Raw genomic sequence first — 25,596 nt, 5'->3', positions numbered from 1 at the left:
ATACAATATTTGTAAGGCAGACAGGATGAGATAAGATTCATAAGGGAGAATATTATGCAAATTTGCATGCTTGTCGGTCAACATCGATGGAATGCCGAGCTTGTTATATGCAAATAATATTAGTCCAAATATTGAGATAAGATAGGAAATGATATTTTTTACGTTTTTCTAAGCATTACTTTTATGACATAAAATTTGATAAAAATAATAATTATTTATGTGAGCTTTCAGTAAGATTTAAGTAAACGCAATTTCAACACCTGTAATCGTACCACGGCGTGTTTGCATTATGCAAAATATTATTGGCGAGGTTGACTAATTAATTTATCGCAATGATAATTAATGATACGAATTTTTAAAGTATAAATAATTTTGAAATATTTCACTCGCCATAACTTCCGGAGTATAGAAAATGAGGAATTTGCAGTTCACCCCGTAGAATGGAGAAGGGGAAGATTTCTGCGGAGTACAGTTGCCGGATCGTGCTTCTGCTCAGAACCTTCTCACCACGAGGTCGAAAACTTTAACGGTTCAGGTTACGTATTCATGCGTGATGATAGTTTCGTCTACTCTCTCACTGCAAGGCACTTGCCCTGTACATAAATTTATAATTTATTTTATGCAAGTGTTTCATGAATTTTTGTAGAAAATTTGAGAATGTAATTTAATCCAAGACGCATTTGGCAATGACGGTACAAAAAGTTGAAAGGTATGAATCGTACCATACTTAATATGATTGAGCAAGTACTGACAAATTAACTTTCTGTATGAATACTTTAGAAAAATATTTTTTTCTGACAAGGGAAAAAAGGAAATTTTCATGTTTTGGAAAATCCCGATCGCCTTATTGCAGCTGGTTCCAGAGGGAGAGTGAAATTTTGTGATGCCTTTGGTGTTAATGGGTGCCGTGTAAGAAAAGTAAAAGATATATTTAAATTGTGCCATAAAATGATGGATTATTACGAGATCTCTTACTTTGGTAAGTTTCCAAGATATTTAGACAGCAATACGGTAAAAACTTTGCTAAAGGGAATAAAGGGATGGTGAAACGCATGCCATAACTTATACTTATTATCAATTCGGATATAAATAAATAATTGGAGCTTTATTTAAAATTTTGTGCGTGTAGGATGTGTGGCTAAATGGGGATGAGTTGTTACTATCTGAATAAAATACTGGAGATTTGTATTTGCGGAAAGAATTATTTTTTTGGGGGGTAGTTTGGAGGAATTTTTTTCGTAAATTTCTGCCTCATTTTATAGTAGACATTTACAATTGGTTTTGTTCAATGTTTCACAATTCGTCAAAAGTGGGTTTGATGTTGTAAATTTAAACAATGGCAAAAAATAATGTTTAAAAAAAATAACTTGGAAATTTCACTTTCGAGACAATGGTCGTGTGTAAAATATTTACTTAATGTCGAGACTGGAGGATATTGTAAACCGTAATTAAATTTTATAAAAAAAATTGTGATAGAGGCGTTCATAAATTTAGATGGAAGTATTTTAGGAAACTTTAGGATTAATATTTTATAGTGGTAAAAAATATATATTAAAAATAAACTACTTACAATGCAGGTTTTTCTCATGTAATACTCAGATTTTGATGGGACTAATTTTAATTTGTTCACTATCAAAAATAAGTGGACCCGTATTTTTGCTTTTTGTCCAATGCGCGAATTTGAGCGCGTGGCGGGATTTTCAAATATTTTTCCAGCCAAAATCACGATTTTTGAAATCGCTGTAACTTTTTGAATTTTGGCGCGAATTCAAAAAATCAAAAACATGTATGCTTAGAATTACTTTCTCTACAGTATAAAAATCCATTTTCAAAATTTTTCGAAAATTCGAGTTTTTAACCATATTTTTGAATTTCGAAATATACAAAATCTCAAAAAAAAACTCGAATTTTCGAAAAATTTTGAAAATGGATTTTTATATTGTAGAGGAAGTAATTCTAAGCAAACATGTTTTTGATTTTTTGAATTCGCCCCAAAATTCAAAAAGTTATAGCGATTTCAAAGTTTGAAATTTTGGCTGGAAAAATATTTGAAAATCCCGCCACGCGCTCAAATGCGACCATTGGAAAAAAAGAAAAAATAGGGGTCCGCTTATTTTTGATGGTGAACAAATTAAAATTAGTCCCATCAAGATCTGAGTATTACATGAGAAAAACCTGCATTGTTATGGTATGGAGATTTTTATTAAAGACAATTCTTGGCAAAAGGTTACGTGGCCGACCTCGCAATGCCTAATAACATTGAAAATTAAAATTTGAATTACTTTTTCATTTTACAACCGATTTCAAAAATCTCAACTGTCTTGAAAACATATGACCGTTGTGCAAAATACATATTCTCAGATTTTGAAATTTCGACCACACCCTCTTATGATCAAGGTCAAAAGGTCAGAGAAACATCCATTTCTCTGAACCAATTAAAATGATGAAATTTTAATATTTGTCGGCGGATAAGCCTATAACTCTTATCACCGGAACTTAGGTCATTATTATACGCCAACAGGTCACGAAACGCTCACTCAGGTCAATGTGGGTGTGGTCAGTGGGAGTGGCAAATATTTAAATATAAAAATTGTAATATCCTACGTCATTTATTTTAAAATTAGACTCAACCTATACGTCAAATTGTGACGTTTGTCTTCTCGCGACGTCGATGAATGGCCACACCCCCAGTGGGTGTGGTCAACGGCGCTTTCGCCAAGATTCATCGAAAGCATGGCATGCCACATATCATTTTTTTCAGCTCCACACAGCGAACTCGACAGTGTATCTGAAGTTCGAAAATTGACAAGCCACACCCCCAGTGGGTGTGGTCCACGGCGCTTTCGCCAAGATTCATCGAAAGCATGGAATGCGATAAATCATTTTTCGCAGGTGAGCATGGTGACCACGAGTCTATCTGAAGTTTGAAATACTTGAAAAACCACACCCAGTGGGTGTGGTCATTGGCGCTTTTGTGGTTATTGAAGATGACCATGAGGTGTGATACACATTTTCTATCATCAAAGAGAACCTGTTAACCCTGTAAATTCCAGGTACACTTACAACCACACCCCCCTAATAGTGGGTGTGGTTGTAAGCGCTTATTGTATTACTTAAGCAAACCTTGTCATGCGACAAATATTTTTTCTAGAAAGAGAAAGGCCGTTAACTATTTAACCTCCAATTTCTAAAAACCACACCCCCCTTATAGTGGGTGTGGTTACAAGCGCCTATTGAATTAGTTAAGCTAACCCTGAAATCCGACACATATTTTTTATCACAATGGAAAGGTCGTTAACCATATAACCTTTTCTGACCCATGGTGAAATACAAAAAAAAATTGAAATCCGTGCCAAGATTTTGAGTTTAATGCACAGTCAAACGACTAAATGTGCATTTCATATATGTGCATGGGCCCAAGTTAAGTATATGAGTTATCAAAAATCTTTATTTCGATCCCAGTGACTTTTACAACTCAAGTATCACATTATGATAATATTTTTAATGATTACCTGAGAAAACGAATATGTATATACAATTTCCGTCACTTATAATTAATTATTTTAATTTAATGGTATGTGATGCTCGCACTAACTTTTTAGCACACATGTTGGCGAAATGATCAAGTTGAGTGATGCCGGGTACGGGCAAGCTTGAGGCATTAAAAGTTGGTATGATTTCAATACCAAATTAGTAATGAATAATACTTTGCAGTACTAAGTATGCTTTAAACTCCGCCGGTATTAATTTTAAAAATATTAGTATGAATTTTATACTATACATTAATACCATAGCAGTACTACCTGTTAATACTGTCATGCGGTATTAATTTTTTTTGAAAATCAATACCCAGTTGCTTAGAGTGTAGTGATGATTTTTTTATGATGAGGATTGAGGATGAGGATGTATTTCACGATTGGTCGAAACAGGTCGCTCCACTCTCAACCGTTATCAAAAATATGTCACAAGAAATGGTGTTGATGCCTACACCTACTAAAATAGGGGGTGTGGTTTTTCGAAATTGGAAGTTAAATAGTTAGCTGCCTTTCTCTTGCGATGAAAAATATGTGCCGCATGACAGAGTTTGTTTAAGTAATTCAATAACCGCTAATAACCACACCCACTATTAGGAGGGTGTGGTTTTTTAAAACTAGAGTTTACAGGATTAACAGGTTCTCTGTGATGATAGAAAATATGTATCAAACGCCATGGTTATCTTTAATAACCACAAAAGCGACAATGACCACACCCACTGGGGGACGGTTTGTCAAGTCTCATCCTTCAGATACACTGTCGAGTTCGCTGCGTGGAGCTGAGAAAAATGATATGTCGCATGCCATGCTATCGATGAATCTTGGCGAAAGCGCCGTGGACCACACCCACTGGGGGTGTGGCTTGTCAATTTTCGAACTTCAGGTACACTGTCGAGTTCGCTGTGTGGAGCTGAGAAAAGTGATATGTCGCATGCCATGCTTTCGATGAATCTTGGCGAAAGCGCCGTTGACCACACCCACTGGGGGTGTGGCCATTCATCGACGTCGGGAGACGACAAACGTCACAAGTTGACGTATAGGTTGAGTCTAATTTTAAAATAAATAACGTGGGATACTAAAATTTGTATATTTAAATATTTGCCACTCCCACTGACCACACCCACATTGACCTGAGTGAGCGTTTCGTGACCTGTTGGCGTATAATAATGACCTAAGTTCCGGTGATAAGAGTTATAGGCTTATCCGCCGACAAATATTAAAATTTCATCATTTTAATTGGTTCAGAGAAATGGATGTTTCTCTGACCTTTTGACCTTGATCATAAGAGGGTGTGGTCGAAATTTCAAAATCTGAGAATATGTATTTTGCACAACGGTCATATGTTTTCAAGACAGTTGAGATTTTTGAAATCGGTTGTAAAATGAAAAAGTAATTCAAATTTCAATTTTCAATGTTATTAGGCATTGCAAGGTCGGCCACTTCGAAGTTTAGAAAAAACGCAAAATTGGGTTTAATTTTAATTCCCATACCATAGTTTAACTAAAATTATTTATTATTTGATGGAGATGAAATTTGGATGTGGTCTAAAATTATCGCGTATTCGTTGCACGACCCCGCCGTGACGTCAGGGACGTTTCGTATGTCGAGTTCCTTACGCGTGGCACGTAGCATCGGAAATTCCAGAATTAATTGTTGTAAACAACTTTTGAGGAATTGGAGGGAGAATAAAACCAGAGTTGGCCTCCATTCTGGCGTCATTGTAATTTGAAGTCTGCTCCATGAAGGAGGAAACAACCGGAAATTTAAAAAAAATTGATAAAAATGCAATTTTTCGTTGTTTTATTTCTAGTCGCGGTGACAATCTCGGAATCGGTGAGGAGATTTGTAATTTAAATTTGAAGAAATTTAGTAAATTGGAAATTTTACAGGTCGGTGGAGGCATCGATGTGAACAAAGAGATTGCGACGTACTCGACTTGTAACGGGAAATCTGTCGTTTTCCCGCCAGAGACGGTGACGAAAGGGATTTTGGCGGCGGCAATTGTTTAGGGGTGGAGGATGAATTTGTAAGTTTTCTTTTAAATTTGTGCTCGGAAGTTTGAATTTATTTTGAGATTGGTGGTAGTGTGCTAAACTCTGCGTCTTCCGACACATGGATGGCCCCATGATCGGAAATAAGCTGAACAAGTTGTGGATGAAGAAAGAGGGGAGGAAGACCAGCATGGGGGATGAGGACGCGAAGGATAAAATCATAGAGGGAGTGGATAAGTGTTTGAAAGATGGTGAGTGGGAAGGTTTAAAATTTTAGGGGGTTATTTTAAATATTTTCTATGTTTAGATGCTGACATGGTCGAGGTGGATGGGAAATGCCCAGCGTTTCAGAAAGTTTACGATTGCATGTTAAAAAATTACGAGATCATTTGTAAGGGGAAGAAGGCGTAATTAATGAATTTGAATAAAGCGGGAATGTGGATGGAATAATAAAGATTTTAAAAAATGGGGTATTTTGAGATGTTTTTATTTGGCATGGTGCGACGTGGTGGTGGTCATAATTTTGTGAAAGAAATAAAAATTAAGTGTTTGATGACGATAAATAACGGAATAATTAATTTTCAGCATTTTTTTAACTGACTTAGCGTGAAGTGTACTCAATTAATTATGGTTTGTAGGTTAATAACAAAAACGATTTCTTACTTTTAAATGTGTTCCATATTTTAGGAGAGGTCATTTAACGGCTCGTCATACATGCATACATGTTTAAATGCTGAGACTGTCATATTCATGGAAAAGTGCATTTTATATGAGCATGACGGTGCAGATAATAAAGTGGTGTGTTTATGGATTACGCAAGTTAGATTAGGTTGGTATGACGAATTGGCTGCTTATCTTCTCTTTATTTTTCCTTGACATTTCTTTAGCATTGAATCAATGCCATTGATATATATCTATATCAAGGATGGTTGGGGTCTTAATTACTAATTTGTGCATATGTACGTGGTTTGATGTCTTCATCTTGCTGTGTCCATGTAGTCGCAACCCAACCCAGACTGAAGAAATATTTCACTGTATGTGAGAGATTCTGAATCAGTTGTAAGTACTTTGAAAATTTTAAATTAAATAGTTAGTTTGTATAAATAAATACTCAGTGTTCTGGGAAATACAAGTGCGCATTTGTACTAACCACGTAGAAGTTGTGTAAACAAAAATCTGGCAGAATAATTGGAGAGAGGATTATGAAAACAGTTTTATGGTATTTTGCAAGCCATAAAAGAGCTGGAATAATGCGAAATTTGGATTTAGACAAGGGTGCAATTCGAGGAATTAAATTGTTAACATGTTTTGGGTACACAGGCAAACATCGGGCTTACCTTGACTACAGTCGGTATAAAAAAGAGGCTGCACCGCAATTGAGAACATATAAATGGAAAAGCAACTGCGAAATAGATATTGTGATCAGAAGGAGCTCCGCAACAGGTAAGTTTGTTGCCAGGAAGATGGAAAATATTTCATTTTCGGTCATTGTTTTTGGGGACAAGGCGCTAAATTTAAATTTAATAATTTAATTTATAATTTTGCCAACCCTGTAGAAATTTCTGAAAATGAATTTGAAGCCCCTCTTTCTTCTGACGGTGGTCTTCTTCGTGGGAATTTTGGTCATGCAGAACGTGGACCAGGTGGAGGGACAAGACCCCAACGCATGCGAGTGGACTAGATGTGGGAACCCGTGGCCAAAGTGCGATGAGCACCGGCACGAAGTGAACATTGAGAGGTGCGGATTTCCCAATAGGAAGAGGCGGTATTGCTGCTTGAACTGAGAAATTAGTATATTGGTGAAGATAAAGTGGTGTGTTTAGTTAGGAAGGATGTAATTTGAGAAGAATAAATTTGTTGATGGAAACACGATGTTGAATGGCAATGTTTTATTGAGTTCTTGAAAAAGTTAAAAAAATGTGGCATCATTTTCACCTGCAACAACGCCAAGGTCGAAAACTTTCTACATTTTTATTTCGCCGGTTCCCACAAAACTGTTATAACCCAACGCATCCCTTCACCTCACGGTGTCAACAAAGGGATCCTGTAGACTGTGCAATGTAAGAACAAGGCCTGATCAGGTTGGTTCGTGGGACATGTATAATAATATGTGCGGATGGAAGTTAAGACGAACACTGCCTATACGTAAGTTGTTCCGTGATGGATACGCCTTATTCAACAAATTTACATTAAATATTCTTACACGCACGATCAAGCTTGAGCGAAAAAATAATTAAAATAAGTTTATATATATATGCAAATATCAGTTATTTGATAAAGGCAAACCAATCCACCTACAAATTTATTTAAGTCAGCCAGCGTTGTTTTAAAAGTTCCTCATAATACATAAATAGATATAATTTTTCAAATTTTGGCACAAATTTGTTTAAATAAGTACTGTGTCCACCATAATTCAGTATTTCAGTTGTGCATAAAAAAAGCAGGTAAAGCAATGCGAACTAGAGACAATTATATTTGTAAAAATAGAGATAACTTTATGAAACAATATGAAACATTGACGACGGTGCCATCAAGTTGGGTGGGACATTATGGAGTCCAGTTTAAAAACGAAAACCAATATGTACCACCTCCTTCTGCAAATCCTTTTGGTAGAAAATCAGCCTTATCTATTCCAGTTTACATGGCAGTGATAATCGTCTCCAGGACAAATGCTACATTAACCTTAACTGATAACAATCACAAGACCGATATGCTTATTGAGACAACTGAGAATACAGTTGGTTACATATACGAGCTTAACGAGTTGATATCTGCATCAGGCATGCAGTTCTTGAGTATAATGTAAAATGAGTTAGTTGCTTATTTTGATGAGCTGGATAAGCTGAAGGGATGCTCGTCCTGCTGATCCTCCTCCTCCTCCCCCCCAAACTCCGGCCTTCGGCCTCCGCTCAACCGTTCTGAGTGTGAACTTGGTCATATGAGTACATATTTCATGCTCGTCTTATTATGCAAGAGTGTGTGTGTTAATGAGATGAACTTGAAAAGTTCATGTATTTATGGCTCGTGAAAATGTGTTGAAAATGCAAGCAGCAATTAAGATCATAGTTAATTATGATGATGAGCAATTAAAATGTAAATATTATGATGATGAGCAAATAAATAAATAAATAACAATTCTGATGAGTAATTAAAGGCAATTATTTATGATGAGCAATTAAGATGTCAATGCATATCCAGTGTAATGAGATGAACTTGGCTCTTTTAATTTGACGTATGAAGTCATGAAAATTAACGTTTTGCTTTGCTCATGAAATTGTGTGTTTATGCGGTAATATGTATTTATGTAGAGTACTTATAACGCGTACATATGTATGTAATGGTGATGCAATTCTTGTGAAAGGGAATAAACCTTTGTTACTTGTTCGCTCACGAAACTGTGTCTGTGGGTCTCTTTAATGTTATTGTTACATACTTACATATGCAAAGTAGTTGTTAAGAAAGGGGAGATGAGCATTGTTGATTTGTGTTTTGTGTGGCGTTACTATTGTTTTTTTTGGTGGTGATGGTGAGCCCACGGCTCTTAATTTTGATTACGGAAATTGAATGTATGAACTTGAATTATTCATACGAATTGATGAGCTAACAAACGAATTTGACAATATTTATGTACGAATGAGAATTTGTCGTGTTTCGTGAAATAATAAGCATCGAACAAATAAATTTCATGTTAGGGATATATATATATATATATTTATTTTCTTAGCCCAAACTATGTTTACTATAAATTCTATCCAAACTCAAAAGAATTATTTTGTTTCGAGTTTATTACATTAAAACTCGATACCATTTTCACAATTACCTTTTGGTATACGTAAAACTCTGAGCACAACATTGAAGACAATACTTAGATATTTAATAACGACTAATAATTTAGCTGGCTCGAAGCACAGGATGCATACTCACATCACTTTTAAAGGTTATAGCTAAATTAATAAAGAAAATCGTGCCGTGAAATCTTTCTCCACAAGGATTAATAGGCATATTCATGTAAAAGTTATAGTTAAATTAATAAATTAATAAACTCGCCCCGGAGAGTGATACTCACAGACTTTTTATAATTACATAACATTAGAGCATACAATTAAAAAGACACAACTTAATGTTTCACTAATAACCTCATTCAAATATGCAATGTAATTTTATGCAATTACATTTTACATTTGAAAATAATTATATCCATATTTGTCTCGAGCTTATTACATTAAAACACGATGCAACTGTTCATAATTACCTCTCCTTTTAAACCAGCTCGCATTATCGGAGAAGGCTAATATAATTGAGACCTTCGAAGTGTGGGCGAAAGTCTCTCGTGATTTTTTGTCATTGCATACAAATATTAATCACCCGGACAGAGAAATGTACGATGATCACGTTGGTATCCTGGGCATAAAATAGTAAATAACGAATAAAATAACACAATCAGAAATTACAGACATTCTGATTGTGCAGCGTTTGTGTGTGTAAAATGTATTGATACATATCAATATACATACGCGTGATTCACATAATAGTCATACATACACGGCTCACAAAGACGTTACGAATCCGGTAGATATTTATTACCAGATTATTTTCAGTGTATAAGCATGATGTGAATACCCCTAACAATGTAAATAATTAAATTAAAATCGATTTCCTTATATTTCATTGGGGGATATTCGGGAAAAAAAATCCAAATTATAACAATGCGAGGTATTGGGAAAATCCAAATTATAACATTTCAAACCCTGCATACTAAAATGGACACATTAACATTCATTTCCTACGTGATATAGCACACTTGGTTGATTTAGAGATAATTAACTTAATTATCAGAATTTACAAATTTCTGATAATGCTGCATCGCTTTGAGGTTTTTCCTAATGGAGGTTTTTTCCCATTGGGTTTTTTTCCTCCTTGATTACCTTAAAGGGTTTAACCTATGTTTTTTGCGATACATTTCGTCATCTGACCCAAATTTGTGAGCACAGGTGGATACTGAAGAAGAGCGTCAAGTCCGAATAAAAGACGTAACTTGGTCCAGTCCACGATGAGTGTCAGTGAAGGTTGGGATGAATTATTCTGCAATAACATAATTTACATAAATATTTACATTCCCCAAGTGTAAATCTTAGGAAAATCTTGAAAGGTTTATTATATTCTCAACATGCAAGGTGAAAATCTTAATTAGCAAAATGAGTAAAATTAAAATGTATAATTTTTCTGTTAAATATTACCATCTGAGAATAGAACGTCTTTTCTTTGTGCAAATCCATGGATAAAAAACGAGTTTAGGTAAAACTTGAGATCCAAACAGGTCTGTTCACAGGTTGAAAACGTAATGAGATGAAAATCTAACTTTACCACTCTTAAACCTTGTAATGCATTAAAAGTAAACTGCCACTTTTCAGAATGAGAATTCAAGTGTAATCTTAGCTGAAGTGTCGGCTAGATCTGTTGAAATGAATATCTATTTTGGCATCGTCATCATTACCCCATATGGAGAGTATCCTCCTTCTTGTAGAATATTCCACCTACAATATACGCCTTCTTATTTTGTAATGCATTAGGAGCAACTAAATGTGCAGAGTATTTTACCTGCAAATGTTTCTCACATGAACAGGGCGAAACAAAACGGCCAACTCAAGAAAGGAGAACCTATTTGCAAATTCAGACTATGCATCTTTAGAGAAGTAAAAAACCAACGGCGGTGGCGAAATCCTTTTCTGCACAATAAGGTATTCAAGCTTGCTATTATTCACGCAAGCAACGTGATACAAAGGAAGCGTATGCAACAAATCTGACACCATCACTGCATGTAAACTTGTATAACAACTACCTTTTTCAAGCTATGATATAAATTTGAGATCCAAACTGTTCAAAGATTGAAAATGTAGTGGTATGAAAACCTTATTTTACCACTCTTAAATATCTTCTTGAAATCATTGATGCTTTTATTTGCATTGATATTGGGTTCTAACTGTTAGATGTCTGGCACGACTTGTAAATTCACATCGGAGAGAAGTATTTCTTCTTTATGAATTATTTCTTTGAGCAGTACAAGTGTTTTTCGAGCTGTTAATCGTTTTTGCGGGTCAAGCAGAAGAAGCGAGCGAATTATTTTTACTGTTGGCTCAGTCACAATCACATCAGATGGTATTTCATAATGTCCTTGTTTAATTTTACGAAAAAGATAGGTCGGACTAGTATCAAGAAATGGAAAATTTCCAAAAAGCATTGTGAAACACACTACTCCGAGTGCCCATAAATCTGTTGGTTTCCCCGTATATTGACGGCCACTAATGATCTCTGGGCTGATATAAGCCGGACTGCCCCTTTGATCAATAAGTTGTTCTTCGTTACAAGTCAGGTGCTTCGAAAGTCCAAAATTGGTTAATGTCACTTTTTTTGTATATTTGTCCCACACAATGTTTCCTAATTTAATATCACGATGCACAATATCTTTTTGGTGGAGTTTAGGCAGCACATTTACTACATTGTACAAAATTCTGATGGTAAAATATTCAGGCACTTTTTTTACCTTAATCACGAGTTGTTGCAGGGTTATTAGATTTGTATACTGTGTAGAAAAGTCGTGTGGTGTATAACATTCGAGCACTAGATAGATTCTTGTCCTCATTCGTCCAAAATTGTGCCCATCCGTACCCACTTCTACCAACTCCTTATAAAGGTCAATCAGTTGCACTACACCTTTCTCCCGTCTTAAGGATTTTAGTAAAGTATATTCAGTGTTCGTTAAAATATGTCCCTGAATCTGGTCCATTGATTCAAGAACGATTGGATGAGGGAGAGTTAATACTTTCACCGTATAAAATATGTCAGTGCCTATTTTTCTGGCCAAGTAGTGTTTAACACATTTAGTTGTGGAGGTATTCAATTGTGGTCCAATTAAATATGGACCTGCTCTTCTTATTAAACTTTTTACACTTTTATTCATAGTATTCGCAAATATTCAAGTAGACATTTGAGTTTTGCACGTCGCCACCACCGCTCATTAAAACAGGCTTGATATCAACAATCTAACCTTTATTTGTCTTTCAAGGTCATTTATTTTATTATGTTGCACGGATATTATAATATGATTTCGTAAACTGGCCGTTGTTTAAAATATTAAATTTAAAAATGTGACACTAATTTTTAAAAGAATTGTTGGATGAAAAATCTATATTTTAATGTGGATTAATTTCAAGAAGTGATTGCTAGAAAGCAAATTTGCAACTGAGTTGCAAAAGTAGTGTGTGTCTATTTATACAATTTTTCCAACATGAGTTAAAGGAAAATAAATATCCCACAACATATTACCAACGTAATGTAACCAACGGCTGCAAAAAATATATACTCTCATACCCGTAATGCATGCAAGAGATTACTCTAGAACCACGCTTCCAGAATGTTCGACAAATAAGGAATATATACTGAAATAGCCGTTTAAATTGCATCATCGTCTTTGCTTTTCATTTTGCGTAAAGAATACTCTTTCCAATTTTTCCAGATTGTTCCACGGCAAAATGTATGCTCTCCTATCTCCGTAATGCATTAAATGAAAGTAAACTGCCAACATTTTAGATGTGAATTCATGTGCAAATGTGTATATGTAATTTGCTTGCAATCTCTTGCAATAGAATTCAGAGGAGCTGTTGAAATAAATTTATAATATTGCATCATCATCATTACCTTTCACTTTCTTCTGGAAAGTTCTACTGCTTTCTTTCCACATTGAAAAGTCTCAACGGCGAAAATTTTTCGAGTATAAAATGGACTGCATCCTGCCTTTTACTTCAGTATAATTTCTCTCTTCTTCTCCAACTTTCTAATCAATCTGAAATAAATCTCACACTATCCCAAGGTAATCTGAAAACCAAATCCGTTCTTTTTTAAATGCAAAATCTTTGTTAACCGCTACCAAGTTTAACACTAGCAAGAACTCATCCCATTACGATGTGGGAGCTTAATCGCTTGCTCGTTCCATTGAATTTCATCAAAGGGGGTGGACCTGTGAGGTTGTGGTGAGCCTTTAAAAAAAATTTGTTGTTAGCATGCATATGTACATGTGTGAAAGTAGGGGGGTGGTTTTCAAAAATTTCCAGAAACTTTCCGTAGCATGTATAGTACGTTCCGACCCGTGTGGTTCCGATCAAAATGACCTGCGGAATTCGAACGGGCTAATGAGTTTTTATAAAACCTTCGAAAAATTGTAGGTGGGAACCCTACTGGCCATGCCTTCTTTGGCATTTTTGGTTTTATTTTTTTCTCTGCCACTAGTCTGATTTTCCGGCGCATCCATGCCATGAGCGATTTTCCACCCTCATGCGCCATGTCCTTGCTGATTTTAGTCCATCGGCGTTTGAATCCATCCACATTTTCAGACTTATTACAAAGGTAGTAATATATTCTTTCGCACAAGGCCCAAAACTTTTAGATTCGTCACAGTTGGGGGAGATTTGTGGGGGTTGTCGTTCTTGGGAATAAAATCGACGCCTTTGTTCCCCAAGTAGGTGGTACAAATTTTGGCATAATGGGAGGTCGCGAGGTCCGGTCAAAATCAAATTTCGTCTGGATTGTTACTTTTCCTCACCCACTTAAGTAACCGCTTCAAAAATTCACTTTCATAAACTTGTGGGTTTATGGTGCCCAGGCAAATATAGGGTCGAGAAATGTTGCCAAAACTGTCCATCGCCTCCTAAATTCAATATTTTTTGGGGAATTTGGTTCTGACCTTAATTTTTTCTTTGTAATCCTCATCGCAGAGGTTGAATGCGTGGAAAAATTGTCCTCCAAAAGTCTCTTAAGATACAACGATGACGTAGGTCTCGTCATCCACGATGACATTTTTGTGTGACAATTTTTGATTCAATTTTTTGCAACATTTTTGGACTCTACTTCCCTAGTCCCAAGGTACTTTGGAGAACTTTGTTTAACTTGTGCTGTGATCCCCAGTTTCTGAGCTTTAATTATGCTCAGCAAACTTTTGGAAATTTTCACTTTCCGAGCCGCGGGACGAATTTAAATGGAAGGGTTGGTCGTGAATAGTTTTTCATGGCTTTCACTTTTCTAGGGGTGCCTATGACAGGAGGTGTCCCAGGATTTTTTTTAAACTTCACGGTTTCGGCATCCTTGTACTTCGAAATGTAAAAATGGATAGTGGTTTTGGAACATTCTACCGTTTTAAAGTGCTGGCACGCCTTGTTCGAGTCAAGCATGGCGACGGTTTTGCAGTGTTACAAAACTAGATTTACAAGGTGTTCACTTTTTTCACCTTATCCTATTTGAGTTGGTCATTTTGGCACAAAATGTTTTATAGCCGCTGAAGCCTATGTAATTTCGTATCGAAAAATAATAAATCCAAAAAAAAATATCCACTAGCCTCGCAATATACTACATAATCGCGCGGAACCACACGGGCCGGAACACATATTATATGTACATTCGCCAAGTGGGAGCGGTTTGTCAATGATTTCTGGAACTTTCCGTAGCATACATATGTACATTCGCCAAGTGGGAGTGGTTTGTCAATAATTTCCAGAAACATTCCGTAGCATACATATGTACATTCGCCAAGTGGGAGTGGTTTGTCAATAATTTCCAGAAACATTCCGTAGCATACATATGTACATTCGCCAAGTGGGAGTGGTTTGTCAATAATTTCCAGAAACATTCCGTAGCATACATATGTACATTCGCCAAGTGGGAGTGGTTTGTCAATAATTTCCAGAAACATTCCGTAGCATACATATGTACATTCGCCAAGTGGGAGTGGTTTGTCAATAATTTCCAGAAACATTCCGTAGCATACATATGTACATTCGCCAAGTGGGAGTGGTTTGTCAATAATTTCCAGAAACATTCCGTAGCATACATATGTACATTCGCCAAGTGGGAGTGGTTTGTCAATAATTTCCAGAAACATTCCGTAGCATACATATGTACATTCGCCAAGTGGGAGTGGTTTGTCAATAATTTCCAGAAACATTCCGTAGCATACATATGTACATTCGCCAAGTGGGAGTGGTTTGTCAATAATTTCCAGAAACATTCCGTAGCATACATATGTACATTCGCCAAGTGGGAGTGGTTTGTCAATAATTTCCAGAAACATTCCGTAGCATACATATGTACATTCGCCAAGTGGGAGTGGTTTGTCAATAATTTCCAGAAACATTCCGTAGCATACATATGTACATTCGCCAAGTGGGAGTGGTTTGTCAATAATTTCCAGAAACATTCCGTAGCATACATATGTACATTCGCCAAGTGGGAGTGGTTTGTCAATAATTTCCAGAAACATTCCGTAGCATACATATGTACATTCGCCAAGTGGGAGTGGTTTGTCAATAATTTCCAGAAACATTCCGTAGCATACATATGTACATTCGCCAAGTGGGAGTGGTTTGTCAATAATTTCCAGAAACATTCCGTAGCAAGCATATGTACATGTGTGAAAGTTGTGGCGGGTGGTTTTCAAAAAATTTCCAGAAACTTTCCTTAGTATGTACATGTGCACATATAAGTAGAGGGGTTGTTTAAAAATAACGAGTCTTGTTAACCATTGAATTTAGTGATACGTCATCAGGCCAAAAGTTGTAGCGGTAACTACTTTCACCTGTGTAAACATCCGGTTACTGCAAAATATAATCTCAGCATAATTTAATTATTACAATGAATTCACACATGTGTATTTCCATTGCTTCTTGTACGGATTGTTTAGATCCACTCCTCCCTCTCTACTGCAAGTGGGTTAGTTCGGGCATCACACAGGTTTGTGTGGAATATGATTATTTGGTCCGGGGGGAAGCTGTCGTTTACGACAAGGAAAATGTCCTTCAATGTCCTCCTCCCCCTCTTCCCACAATTCTTCCACAATTGGAAACACGGTGCATTAGTTCGGACATGACCATGTACCTAAGTAAGTTTTTTTCTCCTACTTTCTCTTTCAAAATAACATGAAAACTGTCATTGTTAATGTTCCATCTTTAATACGTATTTGCTTTCTCTTTGTTTATTTTAGCCATAATATGGACCGTGTTATCTCTACTATTGGCTGTCAAGTTATTCGTCTTTTACCGAGCAATCGAGGGTCATTTCCGTAATTTTATGCAAATCTGCAGAGGATATTTTGCACGATTATTGCAACCAACGGCGAATTTGGTCGAGAGAAGGAGTCACGTCCCTAACAGGAGGATAAGATCTCACTCCAGATCTAGGTCACGGGCACCGAGTCGTGAGGTTTCCCTACCACCCATATTCGAATTCTTCTCAGATGACGATGAGGACAACCATCAAGACCGTGATCACGTTTCTCCACCACTTTCCCCACAACCACCTCGCCTACGGCGTCAAAATAATGTATCCAACATCGAATCAGAGGGTGAAAGTTCGACAAGTAGTGATGGAGAAATCACACGGCACGAAAGGGACAGCGATTACACCCCATCAAGATCACCAACACCTATAACTCCGCGTCCTTTTAATTTGAGAACCCGCAAATAATTTTAATCTTTTCATTTAAGCACTTTTATTTACTTTGATTCAATTTTGCAAACCCCTTTTATCTAATTTGATATCAATTTAAATTTCCATAATACTTGATTCTTTTAACAATATGATGTATGTATAATAATTTTAAATCCAAATAAATGTAAGTGCGAATCGGTAATAGTATGTAGAATTCTGGATTTTTATCGAAATACATACATACATCTTCCACTGTGCAAATTATAGTCACTCATGACTCATGACTATTTTATAGAATTCGGCATAAATAAAAAACAATTGTTTATGCATTACAATACAGCAGCAGCCATAAAAAAACTCTTGTGCAAATAATAACAATACGACTCTTCTGCATTGGCACCAATTGCATGCAGACATGCTATTTTTTGCAGACAATGTCTTTGAACTTGAATTGCGTTACAGCAAGACACCAATATTTAAGTTGCCTGGTTTGCAATTGTGCATTTTAATTCAACTTGATAATCGCACACATCAAAACTAGTTTTCGTTGAAGAGATGTAATAATAATGTATATGCATTATTTACACAAAAATGCCAACATTTCCAATAAAAAGTATTAGCAAGATGTATGTATTTATTAGGATAAAGTTAGTTTGCAATGCTAAATTTGCTTAGTAGTGGATTTACCTTGGAGGCTGGAGGTGCTTTTTATCAAATTTTACTCTGGTCATTCTTTTATCTCATGAATTGCGAGTGGTGATGAAGTGAAGTAAATAAAACATAGTACAGATGTACATAAACATTTCTGGATACAGGAACACACCACTTCTTTAAATTGCTTAATGTTTAATATATGTTTAATCTTTATTACATTTCCCTTCGTGAATTCCTTACAGAATTGCCTCTATTGATATTAACGTTAAAAATTGTCAATTTGGATACACCATTCGCCAAAGAGTCTAACAGATTCGCCAACAATTCTGGCATTCTTCTCATTAGAGCAATCTTTACCCCAACGTGGGGACCCTTTTCAAAATAATCTGGCTTAATTCCCCACTGGCCAGGATTATTCGCAAAAGTATGAATCAGAGAGGCTTTCTTCAGAGAGGAGAGGATTTCTTTTGATACTTCTTGTCTCCACTGACTAAACGCTGGTTTTGAAAATTTTGACTGATTCTTACAACATTCTTTTTCGTAAGTTATTTTCTCGTGACTACTATCCAAAGTTGAGGACGGATTCGCCATCCTCTGAAGGTCTAGTAAATGCTGGTGCATTTTATGAACTTGGTAATATTCAAAGGGAGGCCTTGATGTAGATGGCTGCCTGGAGTCACGTCCATTAATTGGCAAAGGAGCTAAATATTTAGAAATTTAGGCATGGAAATTCTCTAAATTTTAAAATTAATTGTGCCCATACTCTAAGAAATGCCAGTTTTCCCTTTTCCTCTCCGTGTATGATTTTTAAATATTTTTTCCAACAATCCAGCATAATATTCTTGTGCAGTGTGCGGCATTTATTGCGGGTCTGTCCTCAAATTCAGTGCAAATTTCACCCCCCCCTACATAGTCCGAGAGTAAAACGTTCACAACTAAAAGCATGAGAGCAGACTGGTCGGTTGTAAAATTTCATGAACATTTCTATCGATTCCTCAGGATACACAGTTAAACATTCGTCAAACTATTAAAATAAAGATGTAATTTGAGGTCCTTTCGGACTTCAAGTTCAATGTTGCCATCCCTCTGCATATGTAGTAAGGCTGAAAATGTAACAATGCCTCAGAAGCAAAAAATTTACTTTTGTATCAGAAGAAGAAGGAAATGTGGACAAAAAATGAAATCCTACAGATTGCATTTTAGGGACTTTTGAAACATCTTATTCTTCTCGAGTAAAGATTTAACCAACAACAACCACCAGACTTAGGGAAATTTAAGGCCACCATTCTTTGCCACGATAAAATGAGGATTTGTATCACGCAGCAGCAAAGCAACACTTTCTTTTATGCCGAGGAGTAAGGTCTCGTAGTGGTTTAGTTAATTGCTCTTGCATAAAAACGAGTAGTATTATATTACGCCCATGAACCTGACTTTTTAAGCTATGGTATTGCATTACCTTCCTTTCAGCTTATACATATGTGTAGATAGTGAATAATCTTATATTATAGACAGTCCCAGCAAAAAATAGGGTTACATTTATCTCACTCGGATGACCGTATGCATTTAAGAGAGACGAGATGGATTTTAGTTTCCTTGTTTTTTTCATGACGTAGTGATTACGAGTGACAGGGTTGGGATAGGATATCGTATCATCAGATGCCTTGTTTTTTGCGTCATAATAATAACGAAATGATTTATTGCTACAGAGAGAGGAGATCAATGGATAGGATTGTAAAATGCTTTAAAAATTAGAGCAAGTTTAATGACAGCACATTTATCTTATTTTATTATTTCTAAAATTTGAAGCATTTTCTTGTCGAGGTGAAAAAATAGAGGAATATCACATTACATGACACATATGCAAATACTCATCATATCCTTAGGACAATAGGACATTCAAGTTTTAAGCACACAACAGTGAATGAATGCATCATGAGAAAAGTATGTATGCATGACTAATACGTACATAATTTGCCTCTGGAATGATTCAGTCATTAAAATCGTTTAAATAAACATTGTATACGATAATTTGACAATAATAACTCCAAGATCCATCCAGATTCGTTTTTCGAAGTCGAATGTGACAACGTCTCTCAAAATAATTAGTATGTACTACTGAGTTAGTAGTACTGACTAGCTGTATGACTTGGAAGAAATGAGAAGCAGATCATATATCTCGCTAACCGATTGACGGACAACTAGCCACAAATATTAATCTCTTTGACAGTGACATAAATATTGGTCAGAAAATGGTTTTCAGATTTCCTCACTTTCTCAAAACATTCATTCAAAAAATCGGCCTCACATTTGTGGGCAAGGAAGAGTAGCTAGAACCAGGAACAATGACTATCAAAATCTTGAACGAATGCAGCAAAAGAGAAATGACAATAATAACAATATTCAAACCCTATTGGTTCACGAAGGTTAGGAAAAGTCTTTAAATTTCAGCAGCTGCAGAGGATAGGAAATTCAGTTATCTCAATCAAGGTCTGGACAGGGAGGAAAGTTGTTGTGGAAGGTGCAATAATTCCACAATTCGGACGACCAGCACGAGTGAAAGTAAGCCACTTTCTTCCACCAGTTTGTAAATGGCATGCCGGTGGATGAGTGAGTGAATGCAATATTAAAGATGCAATCGGCTCAATAATTCTTCACCACAGTTATATTATTCTTATTACTACTTATGTACTCTCTTCCCCAAAAAGGAAAGGCAGCATTGACGCTTTTGACAGATTTAGTTACAGATTTTACAAATCGTTTCCCACCGTATGGTGCAGAGACGAGGCTTTGTGCAAAATTCAGACGCAAATTGCATTGTTTTTAAATAGAAATAAAAGTGAGTGCGTACAATTGGGGCTCTAAATGAGCACATTTTGATAGTACTTCATTTGACTGAATTTATTTCATCATTCTCATCTCAGACAAATAAATGTCGAGTAAATACCTATTTAGTGCAGTCCGTAGTATGGTCCAGGTATTGTGATTACCAAAGATAAGTCGGTACTACATGAGACAACTGCGTACCCGGTGGTAGATTAGGGATCCATACTAGTAGGCTCTAGCCTACATAGTAGGCTCCCATACTGTTATCAGCTTTAACCGACTTATTATAACTCTGTGCGTGTGATAATTATCAAAATATTTCATCACGTTAGTTAACTAAAGTTTTGGCCAGAGATTTATTATTTTAATTGTGTTACATATTTCAGTGCTAACATCAAATTACGATCGTAATATAAATTCGTTCCTCTCTCTAATTAATGTCACCCTAAGTAAGGAGACTTTCTTCGCCTATATTCAACACGAATATCTGAGACCAGTGTGTGGAGGGATAGAGTTAGTTAAACCTGTAAAATTCATCAGGCTAACCAAATTGTTGTCAAAAAAGTTCAACATGGGAAAGAAAAAGCGTAGAGATAAGTGAATACATATATATGCTGGAAATAGACAATTAAAATAGTCAACAGTTCTTCAAATATTTAAATAGGAGACCTTATTTAAGTTGTAACAGAGGGCCGGGCGACGACACCACCGTCCTAATTTATTAGCGATTTCTCATGGTTGATTGATATGCATTTGTCCGGCCATGGGACAATATTTAAGTAGTTAGTTATATGCGTTTCATTCATCTTGACAGTAATACAAAACATAATTTCTATGCTGTGTCATGAAGCACAAAAAATGAAGAGAACGTGCAATAAATTTATATATGATACGAACTTTATAACACTATGATAAAATGGCAAAATAGAAAATAGTTTGTGAATGAAGCTATGAAACTGTCATTATTGCGCATGTGATAAAGGGATGGTATATCATGAACTCAACTCATGAATTTTGTATTCTGACTTTTCCAGTGTGGGGCAGTTTCCTGCACCCCGATGGAGAAAGCAATAAATTAATTTTAAAAAAGTAGACAATTCTAACCCTTTATTATTACATATTTTATCATAATAAATTTATAAAATTTCAAGCCAAATGAATTTATATTTATTTACAAATTAAATTAGAATGACCGCAAAATATGTACGAAACTCGAAATACAATACTGATGCATTAAACTCACACATATTTACACGAAAGAAAGTTGGCTAAAAACCATTGTACAAATTTTCATAAAATCAACCTTGCCAATCTCTTCCTGCGTATTTATAAAATTCATTCTCTTGGTCAATATTGTATTAATATTATATCTATATTATTAATATAGCATAAGAGTGCTAATTCTAATAATAATGCTAGAACGTGCATAAAACGATTATATACATATTTGTCGATATGTAGTAAATGGATTTATTATTTAATGTTTGGAACGTATGTGAAGCTTCAATCCGGCCGAGTTGAGAAATTCTTGATTGCAAGCTGAGCAATAATAACACTCGATATCGCGTCCATTGCAATTTTGATAGTGTTTGGGATAACACTTGTATCTGATTTTCTTCGTGCAGTCGATGCACATGATTATGATTTCCTTTAATGGTGTTTTGGTACTGTAATGAAGCTTACGTTCAGCAGCAGCCATGGATTTGATGGAAATAAACTTCGATTTAATTTTCTTCACTTTCTGTCCTGCCTTAATCCTTCGTGCATCTTCACTCATGAGCTGATAGGACTCACGAGTGAACGGCACTCCCACAAAGTTCAGTGGGCCTGGCGTTGGCGGTGGGGTTTGATGTGTGGATTGCTTACACACTTTGTGTTTTGAGATCGTGGTTGGTGGGTTTTTACAAATAGTTTCTTTTAAAACTGAAGATTCTTCCGAAAAGTCGGAATCTGATGATTCCTGACGCTCTATCTGGACCGTTGGCTGAAATGGAAGTGTCACATGAGATTTATGAAGGCACAACACTAGTTCGTTTACAGTAAACGATGTGTGTCTTGAGACACAAGTTTTCCCAACATCCTCTAGCACAGCACAGGGAAAGGCACACACGGTGCACTTTAATGCAAATAAATTCTGCTCCATTGTTGGGAAAATTTGGTATAATTAATATTTAATGCAAATGTTACAAACAAATTTTATGACTTGGACAAATCAAATCGCAATCAAATCAAATCAAATCGGTTTACGAATTTTTGTTGTATTTTATTTTAGTAGTGGAACCAAGTTTGGTAGTTTGATACTTGAAACTGCTTGCTTAAATTATGTGAGTACCACATAAATACGTCTTTATACAAAAGCCGCGGTAGCTGAGGTCATGATGGTTTCTAAAATAACATTTCCTATTACAAACACTACAATTAGTCATTCCGCATTGTATTGTTCTTTATATTGTTGCATTGCCCGTAAATCTGTTTACTATCTTACGCAGTTTCATATGGCAGACGTTTCTAAAACTCTTTACTAAAACACTGAGCAGGATTACAAAGTACCCGATTGTACATATCTACTACATACTGTGGAGATCACATTAGTAAACCAGCAATGATAACTCTTCAGAATTCGGTAAAACCAAACGATTGTTAAAACATTACAATCAGATTTGTACTGGCATAAAAATTACCATTTGCTATGAAGTTAAAGTATATATATATGTGTATACACGTATCAACAGTAAGTATGCGAAATAAGTATAAGTAAGATTAATTTCTACGGGTATTTATTTACATCAAACACAATTTTGTCATACACTTAGGCGAAATCGTTAATGTAAGTTGTACTTCATTTGTTACATAACTCGAATAATATCGCAGGTCTGACGTAACATGGGATTAAGTAAATTCCACCCTTCCCAGTATTTCTGGTTTCCTGTATGTGCTAAACTGAAGTAACGTTTCATACTAGCTTTTACCATGCACATAACTCTCATTACTTTTAATGAGTCTGATATTATGTGACGTGGTTTAGCGCCAATTTGACGTCTAAAATGTGTACATTTATCTTTCTCAAACATAGGGTTTAGCAAGTACCAACCATACCATAGTCGATTGATATTGAATGACACGTTTTTAAAATATAGCTCCATCGCGAAAATGAGGCGACACATTTGTCTTCGTATCTTTAGCCCTATTGTGTGTCTCTGCCTATTTTTTGATATACATTTAATGCGATTCACAGGTTCTATAACAATATGAGCTGTCGGACTACTACTAGAATTATGGTCACGTAAATGCATTACCGGAACAATTATTAAATTCGGCAAAGCATTCATTAAATGAGGATGTAAAGTTTGCGTAGATATGTTGGGCGAGGAGAGGAGTGGTGGGGTTTTAAGAGAAATTTCTTCATTCATACCCTTTATTATAATATGGGGGGTGTAGTGGGCGTGGTGGACGATAGTGGGATTTTGCGAGTAATATCTTCATCCATCCTCTTTCGGAGAATAGGGGCCGTGATGGGTGGTGGGGTTTTAAGAGAAATTTCTTCATTCATACCCTTTATCATATTGGGGGGTGTAGTGGGTGTGGTGGACGAAAGTGGGGTTTTGCGAGTAATATCTTCATCCATCCTCTTTAGGAGAATAGGGGCCGTGATGGGTGGTGGGGTTTTAAGAAAAATTTCTTCATTCATACCCTTTATCATGTTGGGGGGTGTAGTGGGTGTGGTGGACGATAGTGGGGTTTTGCGAGTAATATCTTCATCCATCCTCTTTAGGAGAATAGGGGCCGTGATGGGTGGTGGGGTTTTAAGAGAAATTTCTTCATCCTGGGAAATTTTGTCATCCATCTTCTTTATCTGAGTGTGTGAGGAGGGGGGTGGTGAATTTGGAAGTGTAATTTCTTCATCTATCTTCTTTATCTGAGTGTGTGAGGAGGTGGGTGCAGAATTTGGAAGAATAAATTCTTCATCAGGCATAGAGGTTTTATCTATTGTAAACAATAATCAATAGTACAATTGTCAATCAATAGTACAATTGTAATTCAGATATATTTTGTGTCTATTCTAATTACATAGATAAGCCTTGGGGGTGGTACTAATTAAGTTTGTAGAAGTTTCTGCAAATTTGACAGCTCCCAGCAATTTATCTGAAAATCCAAACCATAATAAGATATGCTGCATAAAGCCTCCCCCCGTGTAAGACGACGAGTTTGGGCTCAACTTTGGTCGCATAAAAATGATACACGCCAAAGTTACTGATTTTTGGTGCGCTTGAGAAAATTTGGGAGAACTAATAAACTTTCGATTAATCCTGATTTTAGAAATCAGTAACTTTGGCGTGATGGGGTTAGTCCGATGCCTCCCGAGCGGGTTTTTGCATGGAAATTGGGAGGAAAATAGATTTTTTTGCAATTTTTTTTGTAACTAGCATGGTAACTATGTGGAGGAATATCTTAAAATAATATTATGGCATGACCAAACATAATAAAATATTCTCATAATGCTGGCAGCATAAAATATTTTAATTTTCGAGATCCTAGTGGGTAATTTTTATCATGAAAAAAATAAATTTTGCTCGTTGTCGAACTAAGAGGGTGACGAAGTCCAACAAAATCGGGACACCAAAGATGTGGGACGCATTCTGTGAGCTAGTTGGGGACGATTGGGAGAAGTATAGTCGTACTGACCTTATTTGCAATTCCTGCAGTGCAGATGTAAGTGGCACATATATTTTAACTACATATAATCATATATTAATTAAGTGGGTAAATTGTTAGGTGGCCAATGTAAGAATGCGACGTAAAAAAAGGGCAGAGATCAGGATACCCATGCTCCTCAGAAACGGCAAAAGACTGAAGATGACGGTGACGGAGTTGACGTCAATAATAATCATGATGTGAGTGGCGATTTTCCTGGAATCAGCCCCGAAGTAAACTCCGAAGAGGCGTCTCCAGACCCTGATCTCGTTCTGGACTCGCATATCGAATTGTTATCGGACACGACTCAAATGGTACTTGCTATATTTCCTGGAACATTAAAATTTTTCTGGCTCTATATAATTAATATGTATATAACAATATGCCTTAATAATTAATATACAGGAATCTCAACCTGTGTTCGATACCGT

General features: G+C 36.1%; 3 protein-coding genes and 2 long non-coding RNA genes across 8 annotated transcripts; 3 read left to right on the top strand and 2 right to left on the bottom strand.

Annotated features, from left to right (window-relative positions):
- The first annotated feature begins 4,940 nt into the window (after window positions 1-4,940).
- Window positions 4,941-5,972, top strand: LOC118433650. Its single transcript, XR_004833484.1, has 4 exons — window positions 4,941-5,366; window positions 5,423-5,559; window positions 5,619-5,775; window positions 5,832-5,972. It is a non-coding gene; the product is annotated as an uncharacterized LOC118433650 (long non-coding RNA).
- An 814-nt stretch (window positions 5,973-6,786) lies between these two features.
- Window positions 6,787-7,396, top strand: LOC110862688. The gene is made up of 2 exons (XR_002549213.1): window positions 6,787-6,967; window positions 7,081-7,396. It is a non-coding gene; the product is annotated as an uncharacterized LOC110862688 (long non-coding RNA).
- Window positions 7,397-9,205: 1,809 nt separating this feature from the next.
- Window positions 9,206-12,749, bottom strand: LOC110862672 (serine/threonine-protein kinase 40). 4 transcript variants are annotated; one of them, XM_035845804.1, is made up of 4 exons: window positions 11,123-12,749; window positions 11,019-11,058; window positions 10,762-10,843; window positions 9,206-10,606 (listed from the first exon to the last, which is right to left on the bottom strand). In XM_035845804.1, exon 1 carries the CDS (start codon window positions 12,480-12,482, stop codon window positions 11,508-11,510), a length of 975 nt encoding a protein of 324 aa, XP_035701697.1. In that variant the 5' UTR covers window positions 12,483-12,749; the 3' UTR covers window positions 9,206-10,606; window positions 10,762-10,843; window positions 11,019-11,058; window positions 11,123-11,507. The 4 variants fall into 4 exon arrangements, with proteins under 4 accessions (XP_035701697.1, XP_035701696.1, XP_021967578.2 ...); XM_035845803.1 differs by having other exon boundaries at window positions 11,019-12,749; XM_022111886.2 differs by having other exon boundaries at window positions 10,762-11,058.
- A 605-nt stretch (window positions 12,750-13,354) lies between these two features.
- Window positions 13,355-17,198, top strand: LOC118433632. Its single transcript, XM_035845783.1, has 3 exons — window positions 13,355-13,391; window positions 16,251-16,448; window positions 16,551-17,198. The coding sequence occupies exons 2-3, from the start codon at window positions 16,433-16,435 to the stop codon at window positions 17,030-17,032; spliced, it is 498 nt and encodes a 165-aa protein (XP_035701676.1). The 5' UTR covers window positions 13,355-13,391; window positions 16,251-16,432; the 3' UTR covers window positions 17,033-17,198.
- A 6,693-nt stretch (window positions 17,199-23,891) lies between these two features.
- LOC110862671 (platelet glycoprotein Ib alpha chain) lies at window positions 23,892-24,446 on the bottom strand. Its single transcript, XM_022111885.1, has one exon. The coding sequence runs from the start codon at window positions 24,444-24,446 to the stop codon at window positions 23,892-23,894; it is 555 nt and encodes a 184-aa protein (XP_021967577.1).
- Between the last annotated feature and the right edge of the window lie 1,150 nt (window positions 24,447-25,596).

This window comes from Folsomia candida, unplaced genomic scaffold (assembly GCF_002217175.1).
Source record: "Folsomia candida strain VU population unplaced genomic scaffold, ASM221717v1 Fcan01_Sc065, whole genome shotgun sequence".
Classification (NCBI taxonomy): Eukaryota; Metazoa; Arthropoda; class Collembola; order Entomobryomorpha; family Isotomidae; genus Folsomia; species Folsomia candida.
Note: the sequence above shows the minus strand (reverse complement) of the source record. Positions and strands in the feature narration are given on the sequence as shown.